Source organism: Carassius auratus, chromosome 20, assembly GCF_003368295.1.
Source record: "Carassius auratus strain Wakin chromosome 20, ASM336829v1, whole genome shotgun sequence".
Taxonomy (NCBI): Eukaryota; Metazoa; Chordata; class Actinopteri; order Cypriniformes; family Cyprinidae; genus Carassius; species Carassius auratus.
Genome location: NC_039262.1, coordinates 23546293 through 23560614, shown reverse-complemented (window position 1 = coordinate 23560614; position 14322 = coordinate 23546293). Strand labels below are relative to the sequence as shown.

Below are 14322 nucleotides of genomic sequence, written 5' to 3'. Positions count from 1 at the left end.
TGTCTCCCCCTTTGAAGAGGGGGATGACCGCGGCAGCTTTCCAATCTTTGGGAATCTCACATGATACCAAAGAGAGATTAATTTTTAAATTTTAAAAAGAAATGATCTATATTGTCCAGCCCAGCAGATTTATAGGGATCCAGATTTAAGTGAAGTAAAAGTGGCTACATTAACAAGCTTTCATGTAAACACCTTAATTGATCCGATTGCGCTCGATCGTAATGAAATTTTGATCAGATTGAAGGGGGTGGTTTATTCCTCTTCCAATATGATTGAGAGTGCTTGTAAACACTCAGTCGGATTGAACCATGAAACTGAAATGACTACGCATGTGCAATGATGCAGCTCTTCCTTTTGAATAAAGTGTTGTATAAATGAGTGTCATGTCATTATAAAGCTCTCCTTTCACTCGACCACTGTGAAGTGGATCTTCATCCAGAGGCAACCTGTTTTGGGCATGAGGAGGGGCTTTTTTGGTGATAAATGAACAGCACAGCAGCTTATATGTATATATATCAATAAATGGGTAAATATTATTCTGAAAAAAAAGAAAGAAAGAAAGAAAGAAATCCGTGTAGGAGAGTGGTTATTGTGTGTAAACAGTGAGAAATTCTATATAATCTATATGCCATTTTCACTATTTGTGCAGTTTGCGCATGTAAAAAAAAAAAAAAAAAAAACTATTCTGATTTGAAGCTTGTGACATATAACTGTCCATATCAACCTGATTTCTTTATTCTCGTTAATGTAAACACTACAATCAGATTCATCAATCGGAAAAAATAATAATTCTTCAAGAATGACCCCAAGCCTCCCGGTTTTCATCCAAAATATCTTAACTTGTGTCCTGTAGATGAACAAAGCTTTTATGGTTTGGAAAAACATGGGAGTAAGTGATCAATGACAACATTTTCATTTTGGGGTGAACTATCCCTTTAAGCTCTGCTGAGAATACAGGATATTAATATCAATCTCCCTCATATCTCAAACTCCCTTAGGTTGTAATCTGTTGCTAATGTCTCTTTTTTTGCATGTTTACATTGGACTGCTAAACCAGGACAAAAGCACCTGATGAAAGTGGAATGGTTAAACTCTATTTCTGGATTGCTAAATTGCTTGTAAATGTGGGCCCCCCAGCAAGCCTTGTTGGGCTGTTACATTGCACTGGAGAATTCATACTGCATGATTATGAAATTCATGTCACTTCAGAAACCACATTGCACAGAGTCATTTTCTTCAGCATTCAGTATTTTTGTCTTGTTTTGCAGGAAAATATCAAAAAAAAAACCTTAAATTGTTTGTTGTGTATTTAAAGGAGCATCTTTTAATATTTTAATTAACTTGTTTAGAATTAAATTATTTGAGATTGCATTTTTAAAGAAAATGTGATGCTAAGGTTTTGTGGCATTTTGCTAAATGGTTACATCCTATGTGTGCTTTAATATAAATCTGTGTGATTTTTGCCACTAGCCAGGTGAAAGACCTCAATTTGATGACTTATAACAAATAATTGTGCACCTATTCTTAACAAGGAGCATTTATATAGCACAAATATTTTGGGAAAAGTTACATACTAAATACTTTAGGGTTTATGGGTTTGTTTGTGGCTTAACAAGCACCACAAAAAGTCTTTTAATTTAATCTTTAACATTTAATGGCAGAACTATAATCACCAAACTGAACCTTTTTTATTATTATTATTATTTTCTTTACAGGTACCTGCATAGAAATAAACTGCTGACATGGCTGGATGAAAGAATGTTTGCTGGGACTAGCAGTGGGCCAATGCTCCTGTGAGTGCCTTTTGTTTCCTTCTGAAAGCACTTGAGATTCAGTGTCTGTAGTTCTCTTTAAGCTCTTACACTCAAGGTTTACTGTCCTTGTCCATAAATGATTTTGCTGCGTTTTGGTTATAAAATATATATATATATATATTAGGGATGCACCGATACAATTTTATTTCAGTACTCGCACGATACTTTTATTTTTAGTACTTGCTGATACAGAGTACCGATACCAATATATTTATAGTACTTGTACATTTTTTAAATATTGGGTACAGAAACCAGAGTATGTATTATGTTAGCTGGTTAATTTAATTTATTAAATAGATATAGTCAAACCCAGATTTATTCAGACACCTTCAACAATTCACATTATCACAGTTTATTCTCTATATAGAAGATGGTAATAAAATATGACAAGAACTCACAGTTAAACTGTGTCAGAACAAATTAATCTTGATAATATTAGATATCTTTGATAGAAAGGTATGTAATGGATTACAATCAGCAAAAAATATTCAGACAGCTGTTAGTATGACAGTATTTACACAACTATCAATACTTAGATGGACAACCCTTAGCCTTAATGACAGCCTGTAGTCTCCTGGGTATGCCTTCATCCAGGTTCATGCAAACCTGAACTTCATTTTTTTCCCCAGACTTGGTCTGAATAATTTTTGGTTCCAAATTTGTATCAGTTTTACTGATAGTCCACTGTATGAAGAATTTTTGGGTATAATTTGTCACAGTTTACTTTATTTTGCTATCCTCTCTTACATTAATGAACTCTAGTGTCCTGCACCCACTAGTAAAAAAAAAAAAAAAAAAATTATTCTATATGGTCTCTGATTAATTTTTGGTATGACTGTATATCCTTGTTTTCATACTTAATTATGCTCATTAAAATGTATTTTTAAAGTTTTTTTTTACTTTCTTGGCGCTTGTTTTAAACGCATACAAACATTACGTTTTCGTGACCAAGCATACAGAAACGTGACGTGAGCGCGCGCATGCTGTTATTCCATAGACAGTAAAAGAAATGGACACAGCGAACCGATTGACAACGGAGACAAGTGAAGTCAATTAGAAGCATGCACTTCCTTGGGGTTGAGCTTACTGCACAGACTCAAACTGAGCTTGATGACGTAGATGTGACATGAGCAACCTGTCTGACAATTGTAACTCTTCTAATAGCTGTGTCAAGAGAAATCTGAATCACCCACCGAATCTTGCAAAGACGTCGTTGAACAATTTTGTACCGTTGCTTTTATGGACTCTCTATGGGCTTCTCCCTTGACTTTATGCCTCCACGTCCCCTCGATTGCTTCATAGACAGTAAAAGATTGCCTGCGAGCTTCTCCTCCTGTCCATACGGTAATTTCTCTACTGTGCGACAGAGAGTCGCAGCTTATGATGCAATTGTTAGCCTATTTTTTCAAAAACTGCTTCTACGGGGCCATAACGTAAGATACAAGGTAATAGAGCCTTTTATATACTTTCGTGATTATTTTTTTTTTAATTATTATCGGACAAATGGAGTCTTTAAATGCCTCAGAGCTAAAGTTATTCGCTGTCAAAGTGACGCCAAAATGAATGGGAGTCAATGGAATGCTAACAGCGGGTGGGCGTCCGCTAATCAATGGCGGCGCCCTGGGAAGCTTCAATAAAATATGAAACCCTGCCCTCCTGTGTTATTCACAGGGGGGCAGGCTGCTTGCATCCCGTGTAATGCATGTAAGACTGCCGTCATTCAAATATTGAAAACGTATTGCCATAAACAATGTATTTTGCCTCACCACAAACTAAATGATAGAGCACAATATGAATCAATAGACTTTTAATTTCGTCCATCCGATTTATATCGATTTATTTCGTCCAGCCCTTAAACTAATAATAAAAAATGTTATTCAGTAGGGTTTCACGTGAATATATATATGTGTGTGTTTGTGTGTAAATTATAAATTAACTGTAAATTATAAGATTAAGATAGTGTTATGATTGTAATATATAGCATTTCAATATGAATAGTACAAGTTTGTTAAAAAATATTTAGAGATTAGAAAATGGCATGAGACAAATGGAATGGAAAACATTTTTTACTTAAAAAAAATGGAAATAACAGGTTGTTTAACTGATTTGACAAAGATTATATATTTATATCTGCAACAGACTTCATCAATCTAGCCAACTCTTCATCAGTGTTACCAATAATTTTCCTGTAAGTCCAAAAATATATTCTCATCTGAATGCAGGATGTTGACCATAGTAATCTTATCTGTCTGCTAATGCGGGCCTGCTGAAATCATAATTATTTAATAAGTTAATAATGTGGCCCCTCGGCTACCCTCTCAGGAGTCCGCTTAGTGTGAAATCATTACTATGAGGTCACTGGCTAACTATCTCAAAATGAAAAAATGAGACAAGCAGGCTGCAATTTTTTTTTTTTTTCTGTCTTCTTAATTTTAAACTCATGTTGCACAATAAACTCTTTGGGACATCTGTTTAAAACAAAAACAACAAGTTCATTTCATAATGGGCAGTTTTGGCTTAGGGTTATAATCCTATAGGGAGGACTGATGATTTTCAGAGAAAAAAAAAAAACAGAAAAAAAAAAAAAAAAAAAAAACAGGCAGTGGTAAATTTATTATTTATCTAATACTGAAGGCCACACAGCACATCTTACCCGATTTCTCCACAGACCCCCCCCCCCCCCAAAAAAAAGCCAGCAAGCCCTAATGCACATAAAGACTTGACCAACTGTTTACAATATTGTGTCAGAACACACTGACAGCAGCACTAGTATTGTTCTAGTATTAGTAGAATGCTCTATATAAGAGCACCATTAGTGCTGATGAAATTAAAAAGGAGCTGATCTGTTTATCGAAAATGGAGCTTTATTTCAGGTATTTTTGTCTTCAGAATCTCCTCTATATAATTATTTGTCAAGCTCTCAAACAGGCAAGTCATTAGAACAAACAGCCAACACTTTAGAAAAAGCACTAGTAAAAAGCAACATCAACCAAAGTACCAAAAACATTTCAATGTTTGGGAATTTTGTTGCATATCTAAGCCATTATTTGAAAGTCTGCTGTCTTCTTTTTTTCATCAGTGATATATCAGAATCGGCTGTCACTTCCCTACCTACCAGAGGTTTGGAGTCACTTCGGGAACTCTGTGCTCGGAATGTTTGGACTCTCAAAAAACTTCCACCGATCAAGACTTTCAGACACATGATTACGGCAGACCTGACCTACCCCAGCCACTGCTGTGCATTCAAAAACTTGAAGAAAAAAAGAGGGTTTGTGGCCTTGATTATTCATTGCAATACTCTCTAAACTATGTGTCATATAATTGGTTGTCTTATTCTATTTAAAAGTCTGAATATTATGGTAGTTTTAATGAACATGCAATGAAGATTTAAGGCCTTATTATATTTTTTTTAATTATATTTTTTGGCATGCAAGCATAATGATATTTGCTTTTTAAATGGCAGGTACTTAGAGGACATCATATGTAACCTAACAGCCAGGTATAACCAACTTCAGAAGAGATCTGTGGGAACTTTTACAATCCCTGGCAAGCACAGCAGCATGGAACCTGGAATTGAATCAGCTGATAACCTCTTTAGAGACACCTACGACCACCAAGACTTTTACAGCAGACCGCATTACCACACCTACTTTGGCGGGCAACCAGATGATGATGTTGGCTTTGGCGAAACGCTGAAGAACCCCCAGGAAGACACCAGCCCTGAGTTTGACAGCCGCTATGACTACATTGTGTGTGAGGAGGGAGAGGAGATTGCTTGTTTTCCTGCTCCTGATGAGTTCAACCCATGTGAGGACATCATGAGTTTCAGCTTTCTAAGGGTATCTGTGTGGTTTGTCAGTTTGCTTGCTGTGTTGGGCAACCTGCTTGTACTGTTGGTGCTGCTCACCAGCCACTACAAAGTGTCAGTTTCAAGGTTTTTAATGTGCCACCTGGCTTTTGCTGACCTGTGTATGGGCATTTACCTTCTGCTGATTGCTTCTGTGGACCTCCACACACGTTCTGAATACTATAATCATGCTATTGATTGGCAGACAGGTCCGGGATGCAACCTAGCTGGGTTCTTCTCTGTCTTTGCTAGTGAACTTTCAGTATACACACTGACCACTATTACTCTGGAACGCTGGTATGCTATCACATACGCCATGAGACTGGACCGTAAGTTGCGTCTGTCCCATGCTTCAGTCATAATGCTAGTAGGCTGGATCTTTTGCCTCTTATTGGCTCTTATGCCTCTCATTGGGGTCAGCAGCTACCAGAAGGTCAGCATTTGTCTGCCCATGGACACCCAGACACTTGTGAACCAGATCTACATACTATGTGTGCTTGTTTTTAACATCTTGGCTTTTGTAGTTATTTGTGCCTGTTACATCAAGATCTATTGTGCTGTTCACAACCCCAGTCATCAGTCTGCCAACAAAGACACCAACATTGCCAAGCGCATGGCTGTGCTCATTTTTACAGACTTCCTCTGCATGGCACCAATTTCAATTTATGCTGTGACTGCTGCGTTGGACCACCCCCTCATCACTGTGTCAAACTCCAAGATCCTCTTGGTGCTCTTTTACCCTCTGAATTCCTGCGCTAACCCTTTCTTATATGCCATCTTCACAAAGGCCTTCCAAGGAGATGTCTTTATACTGCTCAGCAAAGTGGGTCTATGTCAACGTCAGGCTCAGCTGTTCCGGGGTCAGACAATATCTTCGAAGGCAAGCAGCAGAGGAATCACTAGACGTGAGAGGGAGCGAACTGGAGCAAAGGATACCCCTATTTCGCTTCTAGATTATCCAGGCAACCCGCCAGTCACCCAACAGCAGGAGGACAGTGATGGGCAGGACACTTGAAACCTATATGTTATTTTAGGCCACAACAACTGGAATCCAAGAAAGTTGGAGTCAATTAAGTTGCAATGCAGCAAAAAAGGACAGAAAATTAATGAATTACCTGAACAATCTGCATTAAAACAAACTGATGAATTTTAGGTTATATATTTAATCTATCATGTTACACTGGTAATGGTAAGTGATTGACTGTACAATACAATATAGACAGTGGGCCTTGTTCACAAGCATCATCAATCAATGTGTAAATTGCTCATAAATCAATTATTTTGTGACAGTTTGTGTTCAATTCAATACACTAAAATTTATTAAAGAATCATTTTAGAATTGTTTTAAAAATAATTGTGTGTTTTTTGAGCCAATTGTGAATGGTTTATTAAGCTGTTCAACACCACAAAAGCAGTGCCAAGTAACCCATGTTAACTGAGTATAGTATTTAGAATTATATTTCATGATCAAGTTTGTAATTCTCAATGGCCCAACCGTGATTAACTATTTTAGAATTTAAGGTTATAATTTACATCCTGAACTACTAAATTTTCTACATAACTTCTACTGCAGTTCGTGTACATGCATGTTTTTTGTAAAATATGAGCTTGGGTGTAGATCATTCAAGTGTTAAACAGTTTCTAAGCTGCAATGTAGTTGTTGTAATCACAAAACATCATGTTTAGTTTATTTAAATTCATGCTATTTTATCTTCACGTGTAACTAAATAAAAAAGTGCCACTTTTATGTATTTAATGGTGATTATTTGTTTATTGTTAAAATATTAATATAATTATTAATTATTATAATAAAGTTATGGGAAACATTACGTACTGTAAGTGCTGTGACAAATCCCGGTTAGTCTAATGCAACTTGCAAGGTCCATTTATTAATTTATATATGTTTAAATAATAAATAAAAAATAATAAAAAAGTAGATAGAATAGAAAAATAATAGATAAAGCTTTATTATATAGGGTCAAGTTTTTTTTTCAATAAATGAAAACAAATGATTTAGTTTTAAATAAAACAAATTATTTTATATTGAGTTATGGATTATTTTATGTTACTCGTTCAACTTATTCACCTCAGAGAAGAAAGTTTACTCATTTAATGTTTCTGACTTTTTAAAAGATTGAAGATTGTGACTATTCTGTTCTACCATTCAGTTGACAAGTGCAATCACATGCAAATGTAAAATATGAGGGCGAAATAAGAGTTACAAAAGTAAAAGAGTAAATAGTTGTTGTGTTAGGGTCCCATACCTGAAGTTTGCTTAGGGTCCGCAAATCACTAGTTACATCCTAAATGATGCACTATATACGCTGTACTCAGATTCGTATAGTGGATGAATTAAGGTTATTTTATCACTCATTAATTGAGTCTGGTTGTTCCTCCCCTTCTGCTATGTAATTAATTTTGCCACAGATGAGTGCATAAGTATGCTAGCTTCCAGAAGATATCAGATGTTTTAAAACATTATCCACATTTAAATCTAGACTTAAAACTCATCTGTTTAGCTATGTTTAGCTACATCCAAGCTGATTGCATTTCTGATTATTTTATGCATAATCATTTTCTATTTAACTGTTTTAAATTAATTATCATAATCATTTAAAACATTTTTTTTTCTTGTTTTATTGCTGTGATTCTTTTTTTTATGATTCTTTACTTTCTTTTATGTAAAACACTTTGAATTACCATTGTGTATGAAATGTGCTATATAAATAGACCTACCTTGCCTTGAGGGATTAAATCAAGTTATGATTGTATATTAAGTGTGCACAAAGCAGGTGCAAGTGCAAGTAAATAAATCCACTTAAAAGTGTCACTTATAACAAGGGCTTTTGATGTAGTCCCTTTAACCACTGGATTAAAATATCTCTCTCTCTCTTTCTCTGTCTCTTACCAACATAATATGGTTGTATTTTATTTCTGTAAATCAAGGGCTAGTAAATAAAAACACAAAAACATAATTGGTAGGCTGGACCCTTTTGACCTCATTGCATGTTAAATTAAAATTTGAATAAAAATATTGTAACTTTGCATTATTGCACTGCATGTTCATTGTGCAGAAAAACAAGACTCAAAGCATACCTGTACTGGATTTTATTTGCAAATTTATGTTATGAATTTAGTTAACTAATAATCCACCTTCAAAAACAGTTCGATATACCAAACTTTTTTTTTTTTTCGCTGTCTGTCTGAACAGCGCCATTGCTTTTCCATATGATACTTTGGTGAGTTTCTTTCCATATGGCTGGTAATGAAAGTACTAAAAGGGATTTGAGTTACACTTCCAATAACCTCTTAATGAACTTTCCAGCTGACAGTAATTGAGAGGAGACTCATGTATGGGTGTGAATGTACCAGGCAATTTTTATTATTATTTGTATTATTGAGGGAATTCATTTATTATTTTTAATACGGTTTGGTTATTACTGATTTGTGATTTGAAGCACAAAGCTTGAATGCAGATAGGGATTTAACATGCTCATGTTAGTGTTGATGACTTCTGCATTTAATCCTTTAACTTCCTGAATGTAAATAAACTTGTCCACCTTTAATCAATCCAATACCAGCCATTAGTAGCTTCACAAAACATCAGTGTTTTAAAATAATTTATCAAATTACATTGACATTGAAAACAATTAACAGAGATGGTTTCTTCTATATTTGTGTTCATTTTGAACCAATTTGAACAAGCATGATAACTCAAGATATCAATTCTGGATTTCCCATCTTGTAATGTGGAATGTGACAATTCTTCCAGATGACATATTATTCTCCCTTGATTGAACTATCAAATAGGCCTACAGCTCTGTTTTCTCATCAGCTAGCAGTGTCAAACTGTTTCTTACACTGAAGCATAACTTGTAAGAACTAAAACAAGCAAACTCTAGGTGCGGGAAAAGAGGGGAATGATAATAGGAGTCTTTCTGGAGAAAATATTGCTGTTCAACATCTGGTTAATATTTTAACTGAGCTAGTTTCAAAGAAATACAGATGGAATATCTAACACCCACATGTGCTTTCATTGGTGACATGCCTTTGAATTCTCTTACCTTTAGATTGGTTTCAAGTAATGCCTGGTATCTTTATGCTGATGTCTGTTTATATATTCTGTAAATGTCCTGGATTTTGAGGTTTCTTTCCACCCCTAACTTTATTTAGTATTGCAAATATACTTCGTGAACTCATAAGTATATTGTCAGTGTACCAGTTACATACCCATTTTTTAGTTTATAGGATACTTTTTAAATATATATGGTTCAAAGCCAGTGTTCACTAGTTATACTGATAAAGGTCTAGGCCTTCAAAAATGTTATGGTAAATGGTAAATGGACTGCATTTAAAAAAAAAAAAAGAAAATTTGTGAGTAGCATGTTTGTTCAAGTTTGTATTTTTAATAAAACAAAACTCATGCATGGTTAGTGAAAAACTAAAGATTTTTAAGTCACTGAAATAAGTCCATAAAACAAAACACATACAGTTAATTTGTTTACAAAGCATTTGAGAACTGGATATGGTAAGGCTAAAGTTTTTAATACAAAATAATGTGAAAATCATATGCTCAATCATTCACAAAAATAAATAAATAAATAAAAATGATTAATTTAACTTTTAAGACAAGTTTTGTGTAAGAAAGGCCGTATGCAAGAGAGTGACAATGACCATGAATATTTAGTAATTCACAAATGAAAGACAGATTGCCTCCCCTAATGACTTTGAGGAGAGTTTTTGATTTGCTGCTTCTTTTCATGCATTCAAGGCAAAAACAGCTCCACCATCAGTAGTTATTAATCTTATTTTGCCATATTTTTTGTAGCAAACTTGAATAAACATATTTTTACTAAATATATGGGTGTTTGTAGTGGTAGAAGAAACATGATTCCAGACAAGTACTTTTACATATTTCTAGCCTCTCCTGTATAATAAAATAGATATAGACAAATATGAAAGTCCAAGGATCCAGTATAACTGAATCTAGATGCATAAGTGCACCTTCCTGTAGGACTTGCAGTTTATGGTTGGCTCAAATTTACCCTCCTTAATTGATGGATTACGTGAATATATCTCTGAGAGATCACAGTCCAATTATAATCAGTCTCAGAAAAGCCTTGGTTTCATACTGCCTGGTAGTCTGATCACACTTACAATCAGAGAGAAAACACAGCTGCAACAGTAAGCCCTTGAGCTTATTTGGCACCCTTATGTGCCCTTGAGTTATGGGATAGGCCAAATAGGGAAATTAGTACAAAAATCCAATAAATGTAACTGGTGGACAGTGATAGCAGCTGAGTTCATTTGCAATCATTCATTGTTTCCCGACCTTTTGTCCTTAAAGCCCTTCTGTCCTTTATTCCTGGAAACTACCTATGAATTTGTATGAACACTCATGATATATATATAGTTTGGACACAAAGTAGTTTTCTCATTCAAAGAGTTTTATTTATTTTCATGACTATGAAAATTGTAGTTTCACACTGAAGGCATCAAAACTATGAATGAACACATGTGGAATTATATACATAACAAAAAAGTGTGAAACAACTGAATATATGTCATATTCTAGGTTCTTCAAAGTAGCCACCTTTTGCTTTGATTACTGCTTTGCACACTCTTGGCATTCTCTTGATGAGCTTCAAGAGGTAGTAACCTGAAATGGTCTTCCAACAGTCTTGAAGGAGTTCCCCAAGAGATGCTTAGCACTTGTTGGCCCTTTTGCCTTCTGTCTGCAGTCCAGCTCACCCCTAAACCATCTCGACTGTGGAGGCCAGGTCATCTGGCGCAGCACCCCATCACTCTCCTTCTTGGTCAAATGGCCCTTGATGCCTTCAGTCTGACTCTACAATTTTCATAGTCATGAAAATAAAGAAAACTCTTTGAATGAGAAGGTGTGTCCAAACTTTTGGTCTGTACTGATTATATATATATATATATATATATATATATATATATATATATATATATATATATATATATGTATATATATATGTATATGTATATATATATATATATATATATATATATATATATATATATATATATATGTATATATATATGTATATGTATATATATATATATATGTATATATATATATATATATATATATATATATATATATATATATATATATATATACACAATCCTACAAACTCTGGCACAGATTGGGAACCACTAGTTTAGACAGAATAATAAAAAAATAAGGACTGTAATTGTCAATGCACAAATTTCTTAAATTAAACCAAACACATTTAATGACATATAATTTGAAACAGAATGATGTCCATAAATCATATTCATTTATATATATATATCTGGGAAGTTTCGCAACAGCATAAATCACACAATATGGTTTTCACACTCAGGAGTTCTGGAATAAAACCAGTGGAACAAATTTGTGCAATATATTAGAGTTATCTCCACGGAAACTGGACTGGCTCTTAAAAACAGTCATCACATCCAAAACATTTGTCTCTTTGAAATGCAGCTGTCTTCATAAGTAATGTCCAGTTCTGGCTTGTGAGTGTACATACTCCAAAAACATTTAATGTGGTTCTGCAGTAGGTTACTATGACAACATGAGAAGTGTTTCAGGACTTAAAGAGCTCTCAAAGGGAACTTTACCCTGGCTGGAAGACACTTCTTGACAGCACTCTCAGACTTGGTCTGATACATCTTGAAAAAGCTGGTCCAATGACTGATTTTATAGGCTAAGTTATATATGAGCACTAATTTAGCCTATAAAATTTGTATGCATTAGTTATGCGAGATAATTCTGCAACAATTCTTGTAATTTTATTTTATTATTATTATTATTATTTACATTTGTTTCTTACATGGATTGATTTTTGGACAAGTTTTTTCTTCAGTCTTCTCTTTTAACAAAATAAATAAAATAAACATGATCATATTTGTCATACTGTTTATCAAATCAATTTGATTTGTAAGCTGAAACTGTAAAATCAAATTTTCTCTCTAGATATTTTGAACAAAATAATTTATGGACAATGTTAATAAACACAGTTTTACATTTTCTCAATTTTCATGTTCAAATAACACATCTAACCCTATCACTAAAATTAAAATATTTAAAGACCAGTCTTAAAATAAAACCCTCAGCAAAATAGCGCCATCTGGTGAGAAAATTTACAATTTCATCAATAACGACTGATTTCAAGCAGGAATAGATCACCTATTGAAAATTACCTGTGATCTAGTGCCTTTACCCACAGAAGTGATCTACAACACATTTAGTAAAATTACAAAATAAAACACTCACTTTGTTTGTGAAAAATCATTATTATTATTATTTATTTATTTTTTGTCTAGACCTTTTTTTTTTTTTTTTTAAAGCATACACAAACTAAAAAGAATAGCTCCCAAAACTGTAGCTAATTATTTTGGGGCTAGGTGTTTGGCATTTGGAGAGACATTTGTTTGATTACTAAAAAACCACTTAACCAAAAACAAACCATTATGTTAATAAAGTATAGAGCCCAATAGCCCAGTCTATGATTGCACAGATACCATTTAAACTAAACTAAGCTGGATGATGACATCACTGAATTCAATGATGAACTGCCTTTTTGCATACTGACACACTATTTTCCTACTTAATGCTGTACAGTTGCATTGATGCAATCTGTATTGTTAAAAGTGCTGTATAAATAAAGGTGACTTGACATTGATTTAGCCCCTTTTATTTGAATTTATTGCTGAGGGAATCAAAATTAATAAAATTCAGACCAATACTATTGTGTTTAATATCACGACCTTCACATTTGACCTTTGTTTTTGGATTAGATTAAAACCTCATTGGCTTACAATGGTTTTATCCACAAAGAGAGACTGAGCTGTGTATGCCATATGAGACCGACACTCTTGATTTTTTGTGTTTACATCTTTAGTTATTTGTATACCAAAATGTGTTACACTATTTTGACAACAATACCCTCAATTTAAATATTAGAGGGTATTTGAGTAATTTAGAGAATTTTCTATTCGGTAGCAATTCACATTGATTATAATTTAAATCTAAGGCTTCAGGAAAGGAGTTAAAAATAAACAAAGATTGTGTGTTTAATAATTCAAGAATATAGCTAGATCATCAGGTAGTTTTTTTTTTTTTTTTTTTTTTACATTGGTGTTACCAATTGTAATATCCTTTAGATAACTACCATTGATACATAAGCTAAGGAACTGTATTGCAATTAAAAACTTGATTTTAAAAAGTAATTTTAAATTGATTGTTTAAACAGCAAAAAAAACTGGTATCAATAACTTTTTCTTTGCCGTGGCTTTGAGTATGAATTCAAATTATCAGAACTTACTTTCCTGTATCTTTTGCAACTTCTTTGTGTGAGAGAAAATGTTTTAATAAAAAAAGAAAAAGAAAAAAAAAAGAAATGGGAAACGACATTTAAAAAACAATATTTCATCTAATAGACTTCCAAGCTCATTTAAGTTAAACTTTTTATAATTTTAACTGAATTTAAAATATTTAAGCGAATTGAACTATTAAAATATTTAATGTGATAATCGACAGCACACCACATTTCAGTGAGGAATATTTAACAAGAAATATTCCTTTCAGCTGTCAATGAGTGTGTAGTGAGTGTTGTGTTTTATGAATAATAAAAGCTTCATACACTAAAA

General features: G+C 33.6%; 1 protein-coding gene across 2 annotated transcripts in view; it reads left to right on the top strand.

The window, feature by feature from the left end:
- The window catches only part of tshr (thyroid stimulating hormone receptor), a 56864-nt gene extending 49468 nt beyond the window's left edge, over positions 1-7396 (top strand). For both annotated transcript variants that reach the window (XM_026291550.1, XM_026291548.1), the window contains 3 exons: positions 1716-1793; positions 4894-5082; positions 5278-7396. In XM_026291550.1, the coding sequence (XP_026147335.1) occupies positions 1716-1793; positions 4894-5082; positions 5278-6676 (1666 nt within the window). In that variant the 3' untranslated portion in view covers positions 6677-7396. The remainder of the gene's footprint in view (positions 1-1715; positions 1794-4893; positions 5083-5277) is intronic.
- The last annotated feature ends 6926 nt before the right edge of the window (positions 7397-14322 follow it).